At 38.0% G+C, this 17,864-nt stretch overlaps 1 protein-coding gene across 1 annotated transcript in view; it reads left to right on the plus strand.

Moving 5' to 3' along the window:
• The window catches only part of lrp1bb (low density lipoprotein receptor-related protein 1Bb), a 204,709-nt gene that overhangs the window by 18,961 nt on the left and 167,884 nt on the right, over positions 1-17,864 (plus strand). Inside the window, exon 4 of the mRNA XM_053329127.1 lies at positions 14,725-14,862. Within this exon, the coding sequence (XP_053185102.1) occupies positions 14,725-14,862 (138 nt within the window). The remainder of the gene's footprint in view (positions 1-14,724; positions 14,863-17,864) is intronic.

The following is a 17,864-nucleotide window of genomic DNA, read 5'->3' on the forward strand; positions in this document are numbered from 1 at the left end:
TCCCCCCAAAAAATCTGTAAAAAATAAAATAAAATCTACAATAACCACCTGCTATTGGTAGTTAAGTTCAAGGCTTGGTAAGGGCACAACAATTTCTTGGTTATTGGGTAGACGGGATCACAGCAACCGACCCATAGATAATTATCACCAGGCTAAACAATTCCACAAAGCTGCGTGCAGTGTTTTTGCACCAAATGACAGACAAAGTTAGCGACTCGCTGGTGAACATGGTGAATATAGTGGAGCATTAAGCAGCTAAAGAGCCAAATATTTCCCTTAGGAGGGTTAGGTTATGGTTATGAATGCTAATGTCGCTCCATGTCTGCTGGATCTGTAAGCTAATACTACGCTTCTGCAGTCTGCTTTTGATAAATTAAATGGCTATCTTGCCAAGTTGCAATCTTTTTAGTATGAAATCCCTTCTTTGCGCTTGCATGGAGAGTGTTTCCGTACTGAGCAGCAGCAGAGGATAGTAACACAAAGCTGGAACTATCCTTTAACCATACATAGAAAAATATTCCTGCACGGAGGTTCTAAGCCAAAATCATATCAAACTGAGGTCTGTATGCTGTGTGCCTGTTTGAACATTTAGGGCCCTATTTTAACGATCTATAGCGCATGGCATGAAGCGCGTGGCACAAGTGCCTTTGGGGCGTATCCAAATCCACTTTTGCTATTTTAACGGCGAAAAAATGGTCACTGTGCCAGGCGCATGGTCTAAAAGGGTCGGACTTAAGTCCCCTCATTAATCATAGGCGTGTTGTGGGCGTAACGCGATGTTTGCAGTGTCATCTCCCATTCCCTTTAATATCCAGGCATGCTGTCACCTTGGCAGATCGTTAGTTTGATGGTGGATTTACCAGGGTTGGTCACATGACTACATTGACAGTTTCATTGGTCATTACTGCGATTGACTGATACTGATACATATTGGAACATCATTGTGACTATTTTGTAATATGTTGATGTACATCATGCATATTGGACTCTTGATGATGCGCCCTTTAATAACAGTGACATAACCAGTGACTTTAGACCTGTTGTTTTTTTGGTCAGCGCAATCACTTACCTCTGCCTCAAAATAGCAATGCGCCACCAATGCGCCTGACTACACCTCATTTTAAGACCAGCACACCCATAGGCACACAGACTGGTGCAAGTGCATTTGCTTTTTAGACAATGTGGGTGCTGGGCGAGAAAATGACAATTGCACTGGAGCAAACTAACAAAGACACATGCGCCATGCCCACCATCCACTGTGCGCAAACTGCAAGATGGGGCTCTTAGTATCCAAAGTGTTGAAGAACCATCCACACCAGCAATGTTGTGCGGATTGTGGATTGGCGATACAATGATCAGTTGTGTATTCATGTCTACAATGAAAGTATGCCGCGTTAAAGACAACTCTGTATATTATACTCTTGATGAGATGATTCCTCTCAGTCAGTATTGGTTTTAGCCTTTTTGACTACAATATACTGTATGTATTATTCAGTAGAATCTGGCCCCAGAACAATTAGATTGAAACATTTGCATAATGGTTGGTCACAAAAGCATCTCTATTGACCAATTATGTTGTTGTTTTCCCAATAATGATAAATTGCGCTTTTGTGTATGGTGCTTCATATTACATTTTTACTACATTTCATTGTCCCAAGGCTGTTCATTCTTCTCCGTGGAGTGATGTATTCATCCTTTGTTATACAGTAGAGAAGGAATGTCATGGATGCTAACACCTGGCCTCATTCCACTGCACACTGGTGACAGTTACCCTGCCTCTCGAATAAATTTGATTGAGTACTCTGCATAATATACAGAAAATACTAAGCCATTGCACACAGGGAATTAGGTATCGGAGGGTCCAATAAGCTCTGTACACATTATTTAATTACTTATGCATTCACTTAATGCATACAGTATATAACATGTTGCAAATGATATTGATTTGCATTTCTGAGGTGGTTCAGTGATACCATCTATTATGCAAGTGTAAATCACTAATTTTAAATAGTTAATGCAACAAGGAGAGAAATAGAAAACAAGGTTTTGATATCAGGACAGATCAATTAACAGGAGATGTATTAAATAGAATAACTTATAGTAGATACATTAATAGTATAGCGAGATAGTTAGATATAAAGTCAGTATTCAAATTACAGTTAGTTATCCCAGTAAAGTTCTGTTTCATCATTTTAGGGATTGGCATTTTAGATTCTGACTGAGAGGTTTCAGATTTGTTTTTGCTCTGCAGTTAATGGAGAGACTGATTTGTGTTAGCTTGGAAGAGGAATGCACCTTCCTGTAACTCCAAAATTGTTTTATCAACAAGTTGTGTGAGCTAGCAATGGCTAGCAAGCATCAGATAAGGCTACAGGTAGGAATCACATGGATTTGTTGAGAGTTGTGAACAATGAAGCTTCCCTGTAGTGAGTGATGCATGCTGTCACCTGGGCTTGCTGTTGATAGTCAGCAAACCTCCAAACTGTTGGCTAACTGCTTAACTTTTATCTTCAAGCAAACAAAACACAACAACCACCCCTTCTCTCTTCACAAAATGAACAGAATTTCATTTAAATCTAAACAGTCCATGACACCGTGCACACAGCAAAGCAACCATTAGCAACATACATTTCAGAACCATGGACAGTGAACAGCAACACTGTTTCCCTGTATCAACCCAGTGACACTGTCCATGGTTCTGAAGTATCTGTAGCTTATGATGCTGTGTGTGAACTGTCATTATACAGTGCGTACACAGCATTACATGAAATTGCATTGCAAGTGCTGAGTTGGTAAATGTACAGATAGACAGATGGTTAACTTTGCATAATGACAGCTGTGGCCAGAATAAAATCAGTTGGCAGAGACCTATTTTAAATAACTTACCCTTTGGTGACTGCATTACTTGAAAACGAAGTCCATCCCCCTGTCCTTTCGGATGAAGTAGTTGATGGTGCAACTGCTCCATTGCCTTTAATTTCATCAGCTATTCCTTCTTGATGGAAATTAAGGCCAAGTCTGACAATTAGGCCTGCCCAATCGTGTTCCACAAGTAGGTTTGTATGCGTTTCAGCACAGAGAATGACCTCTTCACATAGGCAGTGGACACAGGGATTATGAGGATGATGCATGTTAGAGTGTAGTCTTGTGCCTTTCTTTGTTTCAGTTCTTTTTTAAGGAAAAACTGATGGATCTCGACTGGGCTTTTACCTGCAAAGCCAGACATGCCATGTATGATGACAAGTTCCATGTAGTGTTGGGAATGAACTGATTTATGCTCCACGGCTCTCAAACTTGGAAGGACAGTTTTGGGAAAATGGTAATGCCACAACTGCTGTGGATCCTGAAGGGCCACCAGTTTATTATGCTCACTAAAGTGGTCGGCAATCTGGCTTAGCATGGTGTCAATTACATTGCAGTAGAGATCCTGTGCCATGTGCAAATATCCCTTTGAGACCCACAGAAGGTAAACCAAAGCCTGGGTTTCTTCATAGACCCTGTCAAATGTTTCTTTCACCTTTTCATTTATTCTGTGTAGCTATATATTCTGGTCAAACAGAATGGATATCAACACCTTTGTTTTAGAGAATTCCAAAAGCAATATCCGAGTAAACCTGCAAGGGAGGTTTTTAACCAAAAACAGAAATTGAGCTTGCAAGGAGAGTGTATCCATCAGCACAATGGACAGTGTCATCATCAAAATCTGTGTTGTGGTCTACAATGTGATGGAACACATAGGAGAGTTACATGGGGTTTAGTCAAGTTATAGCCCTAACTTTATATATTTCTTTAATATTAATATTATATTTAGTTATTTTACTTACTTTAAATGTTTTATTGGTGTGCATTCCCCCTCATTATTAATGTTCTTCATTTTTATTATTATCATTTTTGTTATTTTCATTATTATTGTTATTGATCATGTTGTTACAGTCATCATTATTATTATTCTACCTCTCTTAATTCTCTGGTCTTTTCTGCCACTATGCACACCAAATGAAAACTTAAGCATCAGTGAGTAAGAGCTACCTGTGGAAGCCTATGCTGGCATATATCATCATATCAACAGCTTGGTGCGCTTTGCTGAGTGGTTGAAAAAATAAATCAAGCTGTAGACTTATGCAAAGAGGTCATTGCACTCTCTTATCTTGGAGGCTCCCTTTGCTTTGACAACATTCAAAACATGGGTACAACAGTGAATGAAGACGGCCTTTGGAATGGTTTCCATCACTTCCTTTCACTTGCACCCTATTCAAACCAGATGCCATAATAGCAGGCAGCTCCATCATAACACTGAGCGACCACTGTCAACACAGACACAACCCTGCAATCATGTAGCTGTGGTCTGTGCTTGTCTGTCTTCTGTTACATCATCATACTTGGAAAATAAAAGGTCTTTCACCCCATCTACAGTGACATAGCAAAACACACATGACATTTGGGTCACGTTGCTAATGTCTGTTGAAACAACAGACAGACATTAGTAACAGAATGAAACATTCAACATGACAGCTACAAAAGGTGCCTTCCTCACTGTCCTTCTTCATGCTATCTGTTATGACAGTAGCAATGACCCTGATCAAGTCTTTCTGAATCTTTGATGATGTGCCACTGAACACTGTGTGATGAGATGATCCTTTAAAATGCTGTAGATATTAAAATCAAATCTCCCTCATTGGTGGTAATATCACTCAGCACATGGCTTCCATCATGAAATGAACCAGCAGGCTAACTAACTAGCTAGTTTATTGGCATTTTTTCCCCTGCTAGTTTCTGCTTTACGTTCCCCTATGGGCAGAACTTGTCATAAGGTTGGGGATAACAAAGCCCACCCATGTAGAGGGAAGACATGGTTGTTCATTGCTACTGTAATTTTAAGATTAGCCTCTAATTGAATTACTATTGCCCATTCCGGTGTTAATTTATAGGTGGACCACCAATCAGAGAGATACATAACATTTTCTTCCCAGCTACAGGTGGGGCACCACAATTCAGACGAGGAGACAAAAGAGGCTTCCGTCATTTAAATCTTCATATCCAACACAGTCTCGATAGGCAGGTTTGAAGGGATTATTTTCTTAAAAATAAAGTTTAGATGTTGATTGTTGGATAAAATAAAATTAGAACAGACAACTTTTTAAGTAGTATTTTTTTTAGAATATTTTGGGCCCTCTCTGACTTAGAGGGACCTGTTGGGTGCCTATCTACTGCTGTCCAGTACTAGCCAAATAATGTGAGTCACTTTTCACTTAAGTAATTAGTAATGGGTAAATGTGTAATTAAATTTGCCCAACACTGAAAGCAGTGAGAGAAGAACAGTGTACTACACATAATTAATGCAACAAAAACTATCCTTAAAATACAGACAAAACAACCAAGGGTTATTTTTGGTAATTTTTATTTTATTTAAACAGGGAGAGTGTGCAATAAAACATTAACCCTGTAAAAAAAACAAACAAGTACAGATGCATTGCACTGGGTTTTAGCAAGTTGCCATTTTCCACCCGTAGTCCCTTTTCCAGAGACATATCTTGATTGGCCAAGTCAGTCTGGCCTCAGTCTAAGTCAGCATATGTTTTATTTGCTGAAGACCAGACTGGATGTATAAAGTGAACAACCCCCCTCCCAAAAAAAAACAAAAAAACCAACAACAACTGAAGATGGGTGCAGTGCAGATCTGGCAGAGCATCACCAAATGCTGGGCATGTGCGTCCATAAACATGCAAAGGCACTTTCTCACCAGGGAGTTGTCGAGTTCATACTGTGCCATTGGCTGCTTCTCTGTACCTCCATATGATTTGTTTGGAGTCAAATAATTGCTTATTGCCCTGTTGATGTTGATGAAAGAGGCAAGAGCTATATGCTATCATTCACCATTGGCATCCATCTTTCTCTAATTGTATTAAAAATTAAACATTTAATCCTGTGGCCATACAGTATAGTAAGTTTGTTTCTTTCACTGCCTATGTAGAATATCTTTCCTCTCTGTCTATGGCCAAACAAATACAGCAAAATAATCTCTTTTTGCTGAGTACGTTATTCCAAATGTCAAGGATGTAAAGGTCATCCAGGAAAATTATTCTTTTAAAGAACTGTTTGTGTTAAGACCACTGTGTTTTTAAAAACCGAACTTGCTGGGGGGGGGGGGGTAAAATGTGGCTGAAATGTGTACTACTCTGTGCTCCTGTTTACCTCATTATATCCTATCTGCACACATTTGCCATGGAATGGGTGGAAGTCTTTGCCACGTATTTAAGATGATGCCCGTTGTTCATGACAAGCAGCAAGATTAGTATTGTAGACCACCACCAGACATTCAGACTTTGTCCAAAGATTGCTTGCCTTTGAGACATTAAGGCAGAGCTGTGTACCCAAATCAAGCTGAGATGCTGTAAAAATGGCTCGTCAGCAGCACTGTCACATGGCACTTTTAAATATATCATCCCTTTCCATCAGTTATTCAAGGCAAGCCACAACATCACAGAGCCGAGACATCTCATAATCCAGACATCCTCCAGCTTTAAGAATGGCAACAATAATGACTTCACCACAGACAGACAACATGCAATGGCAAAGAGTTCCCTTTTTTTCTGAGTACATCTTGCATCCCCATTTCCCTCACTCATGTCTTTTCCTTGCATCTTAATACCTCCCACTGCAGAAATTATGAGAGATGAGAGGAAAAGATGCAAGTAAAGATGCAAGAAAAGAGGAAATGAGTAAAACTGTTGAAATGAGATGTCCTTTCCTATGAACTGTAAAGCACTGTCCATTTCTGATCACAGTGGCACAGCTGGGTCTGATATCTGTTAGATGTAACAGCTCTCTACTGTGTAGTAGACTTTTTATGGTTTGGAGTGCATTTACATATGCAGTAGCCAGAAATAATAAGCTCACAGTTACCACTACCAGTACAGCAGTGTTTGGGTCTGTGTTTATGTCTCCTTTATGTTTCCTTTCATTTGGCATCTGCACATTTATTTAAAACATACATTCTGTATTCCTACTACAATGGCAGTATAAATACAATAACCACATTTTATAAGTTGACTTTACTACTCAGACACTGAATGCACATGAACCATTTCTACTGGCAGCAAATTTAATATTTTGTGTCTGCCTTTATTGGAAATGTAGAAATTATTTATTAGCTCAAAAGTTTTAGGAAAAGTGGAAATGATGTGGTATATCTCACATCAAACCATAGTTTGTACTTGATACACAGTGTGTAACAAGTGACTGAGAGGAAATTGTGTTATTTAAAATGTATTTATTGCTGACAGACACACTCTCCTTTGTTTATGGTTGCTTCCGTTGATCATATGTACTAATTAACACATATCCATTATTGTTAACTAAGCGTATCGCAATGATTTATTCTACTCACTTGTACAGACAACAAAAATACACACATATACAGGCACACAAGCAGAATAACTGAATTATTGATGCTTTTTACACTTTCTATTTATTCTTCCACACCAGTGACACAGCTTATGAGCCCAGAGATTATAATGTTAACAACATTTTGGCAGCATCATCCCTGTCACGGTTTGTTGTTTCGAACAGCTCATCTATGAATTTTGTGAAAGTTAACATTACAGTGGCTTCTTGTAACTCAGATCATGTTTGTTTTACATGAATTACAATTTGTAATAAGTTGCTTAATTGAATTATATGCATCTACTACCTACACACAAATCAAAAAATCCAAGTGAATGTGTTCTGACGTTGAAGGCGAAGTGTCAGATGTGGGGTTGTTGCCAGTTTACAGTTGAGAACCTGAGGCACAGAGCAGATCAATATTAACTGTGCTCTGAGGGTTTAAGGTGCCACCACAGCTGATGTATTCTTATTTTTTTCAGTTATCATCATCAGCTGTTGGCTTATGTTCAAATTCATCAAAATGATTTTGCACTCTCAGCATGCCCATGATTAGATTAGAGATTTATGTAAGAATAATAATGAGTTTATTGAAAAATGGAATGCACACATTAACTAATTGTGGGATTTGCTACAAAAAGAGATATTGTTACAGAGCCATTATAGGGAGTCTACTTTGGTATTGCTTCAGGTCAGGCATCAAGATGCTACTTTGATCATCAATGTTATAAAATAAAGCCCTTTTGCAGACGATTTTTAGGGAATATCATGAATCCCTGAATACAAAAGTTCAATGAGCTTTTCTTGCTGATAGGTTCTCAGTTTTTTCTGTTAGGAATTCATTATTCTACACAAACTGGCAGTGGCTCAGATTAACATGATTATCATAATGAACATTTCCCCCCAGAAGCCTTTCATTATCTCCGCCAGGCGTAAGCCTGGAAGGAGATCATGCGTTTGGTCGTGTGTGTCCGTGTGTCTCTGTGTGTGTGTGTGTCCGTGTGTCTGTGTGTGTGTGTGTGTGTGTGTGTGTGTGTGTGTGTGTGTGTGTGTCCGTGTGTCTCTCTCTCTCTCTCTCTCTCTCTCTGTGTGTGTGTGTGTGTGTGTGTGTGTGTGTGTTCGTGTGTGTTCGTGTTCATCAGTCTGCAGCTAATCTTGCTCATACTACTGGACTCAGCAGACTAACAATTTTTGTGCACTTTTGCACAAACTATATGCTCAAGGACCTCTTATAGTTGCAATGCAATGATTAACCATTTTGTAATGGGATCCCTGATGAACCTTTAGTGAAGCTTAGACTTTCCAGCCTTCTGTGCCATTTTATAACGTGTTAAGACTTAGCAAAAGGTTTCTGGCAATCAGCTAGGCTAAGTTTCTTGTAGGTCACATTTTGGCCTTTGGCATGGCTCAAAAACTCACACCCATAATTTTTTCATCTTGAACTGGAGCATCTGCTGATTTATTCCATACCTGATATGTTATGATCCACTAAATACACAAGCTGAATAATATCCATGATTCTGTTAACTTCGCCGCCATCTTGACTATAAGGGAGCCGATAGGGGCAGCAGGAATGAGATTCAACTATTCTCTGTTTGGGAGAGGAGAGGGAGTCAGGGAGGGTTTTGTTTTGTGTTGTGTGTAGTCTGTTACAACAAACTTTGCAAATTTCTGCTGGTTGCATCTGGCAGTTGTGGTGGCGTCACAGTAGGTGCTTCACCACCCACATGCACCCAGAGACACCTGGAGGAGATCTGCACTCGACTGAGTGCACTCATCTGGTTTTAGCTGATTCCTCCTCATTCACTACTCAAAGTAGATAAATAGCACTATCATTTTAAACATCTTTTTAACGTATACATTTTCACGTCTCCAAATCTAAATCCTTGCTAGCGGCACCTACAGACCGCAGTGTTCATTAAACCAACAATGAACATAATGAGCAAATGTTTGCTACTCTATTAAACATTACCACTGGTAGGATATGGAGTATAAATGCTTTCTGTAATGTACTTTATTTTAAAATGCCATCTTTATTCGATATAAAAAAAGAAAATGTATTTTACTTATTCTTTTTTATTCTTATTTCATTTATTTTATTATTTATTTGAATCCCACAAATTCAAAGTAAATAATAATACATGTTTCTATATTATAGAATCTACTCTATTTATTTGACTGTCTACAATCTACCCATTTGACACAGATGCTGATGTAATTACAATTCTACTTCAAGGTACTGAAAAATAACACCGATGTTACAGACTTTCACTTGAGGAAATTTTGACAAATTGGACCTCAAAGAATTTTAATTGAATACCTCTGGTATAAAGGATGCAGTCCATGAATTGTCCAAATGGAAAATGTTCGTCTTCTGTGGAACAACAATGTGCTTGTTATATTTCATGGACATACTTGGTCTTATATTAACACATTATGAGAATCTCAGAGACTCAACCCATAATGACAGAGGAAAAGTGCATTTTGGATCATAAATGGACACCAGCTAGCAAAACATAATTTACAGTGATTCCACAAAACCCTGCATTACATTGAGTGATGATGGTTGTTCACATTCAAAGAAAACATTTTCAATGAATTATTTCTAGAATATCTGCTCCTACCAGCCTCGGCATAGTTAAGGTAACACGTTCATATGTCCTTTTGTCAGTCAGTATCAGTCAATTCTCGTAATTCTCTTTTACAAATTATGTTCAGGTTATTTATCCTCAGTATGAAGCGCACATTCAGTCCAATAACAACACACACATATGGCATTGCTTGCAGCAGTGCCAATAATATACTGTATGCAATATAGACTGGATGGGAATGTTTCATTTTAATTTATCGCTGTTTATTGTAAAGCCCAACATTAATAAATATTGATGCAGAACTTAAATGTTGCCCGCTTTGCTTGAATAAGCATTTCACACTTTTTTTTTCAAATACTTAGCAGGGGAACATCTGCCCTCCACTCAGTGTGTTGAACTGGTATATATAAATATGCTTGCCCATTCCATCTCTGGACATTATTCATTCATCAAACTATTACTGGAACTGTGCAGTTTTCATTTAAAATAAATGGACAATTATACCTTAGGAATTACCCAATAACATAGGGAATCTATCTATCTATCTATCTATCTATCTATCTATCTATCTATCTATCTATCTATCTATCTATCTATCTATCTATCTATCTATCTATCTATCTATCTATCTATCTATCTATCTATCTATCTATCTATCTATCTATCTATCTATCTATCTATCTATCTATCTATCTATCTATCTATCTATCTATCTATCTATCTATCTATCTATCTATCTATCTATCTATCTATCTATCTATCTATCTATCTATCTATCTATCTATCTATCTATCTATCTATCTATCTATCTATCTATCTATCTATCTATCTATCTATCTATCTATCTATCTATCTATCTATCTATCTATCTATCTATCTATCTATCTATCTATCTATCTATCTATCTATCTATCTATCTATCTATCCATCTATCTCTCCATCTATCTATCTCTCCATCTATCTTTCTATGCTACAGAGTCATATTAGTTTGTTACTCCTACACCTTCACCTATTCTGCCTGACTGATCTTCGAGATTAGTTTGTGTGTACAGATGGTACTTTACTGATATCAGCCGTTCTGCTGCACCTGTTAAGTGCATCATTCTTATCAGTTCATGAAGTTTGGTGGTTTTGTAACTTCTCAGCTTCAACCTGAGCAGCCAGTGTAATCAGTCAGAATAAAAAAAACACCTGTGTGGGCGTGCCAGGCTTTTGATGCAGAACATATTTTCACACATATGTAGGCCTTTTTCACCAAAGATAGTTTAACATATTGGAGTAGGAAAAGCACAGGTGTGAATGAAAAAAATGAATGATGGCTTAATTCTATTAGAGGTTTCAAGGTCCTGGTGTTGTGCATGCTGGCTCACTGTCACTCGGCTTGAAAATCATTCATTAATCAGTGAAATTTATATTTTCAACTACATTACTGGGCAGAACTCAGGCATAAATTGATGAATTAGTTCATTAAAATTCTCTGTATTACTAACCTGTTGCATCCTTAGCCAAAATCCACAATATTTATTTAAAGTGTGCTGTGTGTCAATGCAGGACTGATGGTAAAATTAACCAATTTATCATTCAGGATAGCAAATCAAACTCAACACCAGATTTGCTTACCGGAAAATGGAATAAAATGCCACATTTCCCAAAGCTATGATACAGCACCATATATCAAACTTAATTATGATTTGCAGTTACCAAGCTACTGACAATCATTATACAGGACCTAATGACCTAATGTTTATTGAGCATCATTTATATAGCCTGCCAAATTGTTATACAACTGCAAACCAGCCAGAACACAGTCAGAGAGAGCTGCCTTTCCTTGAACAAGGTCACTTTAACTCCCTTTCCTTGGCACAAAAACATTCAGGTTATTAAAATCCAAGGCTGATTAATTTTTATGTGACAGGCCTAGATGTGTGCTTGATTGGCTTGTCTCTCGGTTCACTCTACATATGTTCTAACTTCAAAACAAGTGCCCTGCTTTAGAGATTGAGTGTTCAATTAGTATCAAAACTCACAATGTTAGTTTTGCACTGAGCTAATTGTGCTTTATAAACAGGCTTATTCATGCATTTCTTCCTCCATGCTGAACGTTAATAGTATTTTTTTTTGTTGTTGTTGTTGTTTATTATGTTTTTTCTTTTGCTGGAAACCACCTGGAACACCACTGGGTCATTGCACACCAAGACCCAATGCACTATAACGGCGACTTGCTAGAGACATGCTGGGACAAATCATGGTTGGCTTGTGGTCCATCTAAAAGTTTTTATTAGCCCTCTTTGTTGGTTTACTGACCGTCTCTGTGTGATTGTCATTTGGGGTTCATGAGCATACACTTACTGATATTCTGGAAGCAGCATTGATTATGTCAACAATTATGTATTGACGCATAAAGGACATTTTGGAGATGCTCTCCCCAGTGATGACAGGGGAAATTATTATGTATACCAGTATAAAAGTCTTAGCATCAAATGCTGACTCACCCCAGTCCAGTGCCAGCAGATAAGCCCAGAGATGAATGTATTTCCCAGTGCATTCCCAGTGCATCCCTGACACCATCCAATAATTTGGAAGATGTTATAATTGCCTAAAAAATGGACACACAATGAGTTTTACTAAATATACATGACAGACACAGTGTTTGCCAGTGAAGATGCTCATCTCATTGCTCATTGTCGCTAATGGCCCCAGAAGAGTTGTAATTACCACAGTAGATTTTTGTTTATTTGCCTCAATTTGTCTATGGAAAAATAAAATATATTCCTCATGCAGTGACTGTAGAATTGGTGGAATTGTAACTCAGTGCCGTGTGGATTGCTGAAGGGAACCTCGTCATGCATTCAGCTATTTGAAACAGAAAGCTTAGGAGTGAGACGCTCTGGTTCAGCTGTCAAAGGATCTGTTGAAAGACATAGTGTACTATACTGTATATTCAACTTTGAGCCATCATCTAACATAGTACAGTAGTTTGGGAATTGACAGAAGAATTCTGAGCACCCCAGCTGTTGAGAGACCATCTGTGTACCCCTGCATGACAGATCAGAGCCACTGAATATTCATGCCCCTCCCGCCCCTTATCACATTAGATTAGAACCCATGTGGTGAGAAGCAACGAGGAGAGGCTGACAACACGGTTACGTTGTCAGGGACCCTTACAGCTGTGAGTTAAATAGCACATTTGCCAAATGGACATGTGCTTTTCTGTGACACCGGGATGAATCTTTTGTGACAGTGTGTGCTTTTGCTATAGTACGTGAAAATGTCCTCTTTATTTCCAAATGTATGGCAGGCAAATTCCATTGAAAACATATTTGAGTTGGGTTCCAAATGTAAAAGACGAATAAAGTGAGTGGATTCCAGAAAGGATGACTGCTAGTATAAAAGTCAAGTGTGTTAATACTTACAAGTCTTTTCAAGTTCCTTGCTGATATTTTGAAGATACAGTGTTTATTATTTACTGACTACAGAGCTGTGATCATTGAGAAAGCATGTTAATTCTTCATAACATTCCTTTTTTAAATATGGAATATGTATGTTTTATATCACACATTAGCTTTGGCATTATGCAGTGTGAGCAAAAGATCAAAAGTATCACAAACTCAATCCCGAAATGAGCTTGAAGAGCAATTAAAAGAGTGATGTTTTAAACACAGTTTTGGGCCCAGTAGATGAAGCTGCCAGATTGCTCATGTATGAAATATGAACTCTCAGAGACAAGGTCACTTATGTTTGATTTACCTAAATACAATATGAAAATAGTGTGAATCGGTGCGGCTTGTAGAGAGCCAAGAAATATTCATTAAAGAAGAAGATCTGCCGTTACCCTTTTAAGGCAATAAAATTGCTTGGAAGGAGAAGCTAGCGAGAGTCATTATTGTGTCAATACAGATGCATACCTACAGTGCTTGTCCACATATCACTTTCTGTAAATCAGCAGGAGATGACAGCCCTCTTTGTAATAGCCACATTAATTGCAGTATTTCTTACCACACAAGTAGAAATGGGTGCTGTGAATAAGTAATCACCCAGTCAGGATGGTCCATGTGTGCTGGGAGGTGAGTTCTTAGGGCTGGGACAACTCCAGGGATTGTTACAGATCTCATCACGTGGGCGATAAATCTTCCCATTAAGTGGCTGCAATGGCGCATTGGTAATTGATATCAATGTAGTTAAGGTGGAGATGTGACACATTTACAGTGCTGGTGCACTGGTCAGCTGTGTTTTATGTGCTCCCGTGGCTGCCACATGAATGAGGGTCACCTATGTGCCTCATGAATCCTTAAACAGCTGCTCTCCGCTGTTTGCCTGGCTGGCAGGGGGAGTCGGGCAGTTTGTTATAGGACTTCGCCAGCGTGGTTGCAAAGCAGTGTGGCGAACATCTGTTGTGTGTAAAGAACAATGCTGTGAAGTATAAATACATTTGCATATGCATAGGTTCTTCTACCTCATAAAAAAGAGGTCTTGAGGTATCAGCACTTTGTAAAGTAGCTTAAGGAATACTGAAAGAAATGTGTTTATATACCTTCACAAAATCACAAATGACTATGACAATTAAATATGATTTCTCATGTCATACAGGTCTCATACAGGTGTCCTACTGCGTGTGCTGCTCAATATGTTGACACAATAACTGTTAAAACTCATTCAGATTTGCAGTAAAATTATACAAGCATTAGATAATCAATGTTGAAACAAATGAATTTACAGTATTTTAACTTTTTTTTTTCAATATCTTCTTCAGGTGCACAGGAGGTGGTGATCAGATGTCCCCTCAACCACATACAGTGTATCGGGACAAAAAAATGTATTCATTTCAACAAACTCTGCAATGGGGCCAGAGACTGTGAAGATGGTTATGATGAAGGAGTTCACTGTCGAGGTAAGAGTTAATAATGCGGCTTCATATCCTGATTCTTTTCGCCTTGGGTTTGGAATACATAAATGAATAAGTAGTCTCATTATTATGTTAATTAATCAGATCACGCTCATTTTATTTGGATTATTAAGATTGTGAAATGTAATTTACCCATTAAGTCTGTATTGAATTTGTAAAATATATAGCTGTGGCAAATGCACACTTTTATTCCCTGCTTATGTGCTTTGCATAAGAGATTCATTATTTCTAAATTCTGTCAAGTAAATCTAAGTGTGCTGTCTTTGATTATAGGGATTTAAGGATCATTTTCACATGCACATTGATAAGCACTGTTTAATCTACCCTTTGTCACACCTAAATTCAACCCTTACTGCATGGTAGCTGATAATGTAAATGCAAATTCAGGAGGCCGGAACTGTTAACTTTTGTGGTAAAATTGGTTGGCAAGGTGACTCCTCATCATCCTTTCTGTCAGAGCAGGCAACAGACACAGCAGGACAGTAGCACCAGGTGTTGTGTTGTACACACGTTTTTTGTTGTTGCTTGCATCCTTAGCAACTGTACCAAGCTGCTATGGACACCTGGCTTCTGTGATAAGGCGGTGTCTGCCTCATGATTGCTGCAGTCTTGGCACAACAGTAGCCCTGGTCTGGCAGAAACAGTGCCCTTGACCTGTAAGTCAGTTAAAGTCATGCTGAGCTTTGTCTCTGTGTGAGTTCTCGGTGCAAGGAAATGTTAGCCGTTGGTTTACAGCTGAGAGGAAAAAAAAACAAAAAAAAACTCAGCTTTTTGGCAGAAAACTCAAATGTTTCACTCCTGACACTAATGGTTGTATTGATGAATTTTACTTGGTAGATTGCCTGGGACAAGAGAAAGGAATTGGATCAATATTGATTGAAGTGGGAAGATTGGAAGAGTATGCAGAATGCCATTTATTGCCTTTTAAGTGGGATAATAAAATGAATACAGCTATAATAAATTAAATGTTTAGATACATTTCTTGCGGCTCACATGTGAAACTGCACTACTACTTTTAAAAAAACTGCAGAATTTTTCCTGAGTCTCAAAACTTTGTTCTGTGTAAATACATTAAGGCCTGTGTAGTTCATTCAACTAAACACCAAGGCAGGATAAGTGGTCTGCAAATCTACTTAAAAAAAGCAAAACACAACCTGGGAAAAAACACTCAAGTCAGCCCAAACAGGACACCCAAGCAGATCATCCTATGCAGGCAGAAAAATGTGGTAAAAACTGCAGTACTACAGTATCAGCTACTATGTTCCCTATATCAGCTCGTATATTCAACTTTGTCCATATGAATGAGCATTTTCCTCTTGCAGCAGTAAGTAGTCATCATGATAATGCCCTCTATTACAGATTCTGCAAAAAGAAAAATGATTGGACACTATTCTAATATACTGCTAGCATACAATATAACAGCAGTTAGCATATCTTACTGGGAGAACTGATAAATCATACCATTGGGCACAATCTCTCAGAGAAACTGAAACAGTTTTGGATAGAAAGAAGGTTAGAAGAAGTCCTAAATGGAAATCTGAGGTATTGAATGTTTCGTTTGGTTGCAAAGCTTCTTGCTGCTGAAAAGGATGTGTACTTGTTTTTGCTCTTTTTTTATTCTAAATACAAAGACTTGCTGGAACCTCATCCAAAAGAAAATAGCACCATTGTACCTAAAATGAATAGGGCTGTCACTTCACAGAACTTCACTTTGTATTCTTATTTTACAGGCAGGCAAATCTTGCATTAGATCCAAAACCTAGGCATAACACAACATTTTTTGCTCTTTTAAAATATAACTTATCTTATATTAGTACTTAAAAGTCTGTTGATGTGCAGTTGCCTGTTATCTCATCAAGGAGACTGACTTGTTCTGAAGTAAAAATAAGGGATATGAGCTTTTCTATGTTATACTCTATATTTGTAGGTACTGTATAATATAATATATTTGTTTGCATGTTCCTCTTTTCATGACTATGAATCTTACAATTATTTTTTCGAAACCTTAGTTCAAGGCCTCCAGTCTCTTCTTAAACACATACAGTTTATCTATAACCACATGTCAAATGAAGATCATGAAGTATAGAGTTACAGTTCAATTACCAATAAATGTAAAGTCTTTTTATGCGTTACCTAAATGTGGATGTACTTCTTTCTAATATGATTTTTGGTTTGGTCAAAATGTCAATTATTTTAAAGCCCACATCTACTATGACTGTCTCTCAAACTGTTTCATGTTGCACTGTACTGTAGTAGTCACTGTAAAATTATTGTATCTTAGCTGACTCACAGAATCAGTGTAGAAAGCATAACTAAGCCTGATATGGCTTTTTTATAAACATCAAGGTTGTGGGTTTCACACTGTCTTAACCTTGAGAACTAGACATCCACTTTCCATGTCTCTCTAGTGTCATTTCACACATTCCTTGTTCGTGAAGGAATAACATGACACCTCTGTGTGTAATTCCTTTAAAAGGCACTATCTGACTTGTGTGAATGTGTGATCTGAATGCTAACAATCTACCTCTTAATGCAACACTGCAGTCAACTGCTTCAAAAATGTTCCTTGCCTAAAGCGGTAGAAGGATTTATCCTTTTAATGAATACATTTGTTTTTGTATAAAACATGCATTTGAATTATTTCTACGTATTTTTAAACTCCATGTTAAATATAACATGTTATGGTCTTTGTGTGGTGCCAACCTTCTGCTTAAGTTCACGCGAGGACACATACTGCACTTTATGCTTAATCCCACTTGGACAGACCAAACTCATTGGGAAGCAGCAGAAATTGAGGTCACTAAAGAGAAGTTTTAGGCAACCAGCTGGGTCTCTTGCAAAACTTTTTTTCCCCTCCCTTTTCTGCCCACCCCTTATGAATATACATGCTGAACATCCCGAGAGGCCTTGATATGAAGGTGCCCAGATGGAAAACCACCAAACTCTTTTTGTTCACCTTCAAAAAACTTGCACATTCTTAATCGCAT

This window comes from Scomber japonicus, chromosome 11, assembly GCF_027409825.1.
Source record: "Scomber japonicus isolate fScoJap1 chromosome 11, fScoJap1.pri, whole genome shotgun sequence".
Taxonomy (NCBI): domain Eukaryota; kingdom Metazoa; phylum Chordata; class Actinopteri; order Scombriformes; family Scombridae; genus Scomber; species Scomber japonicus.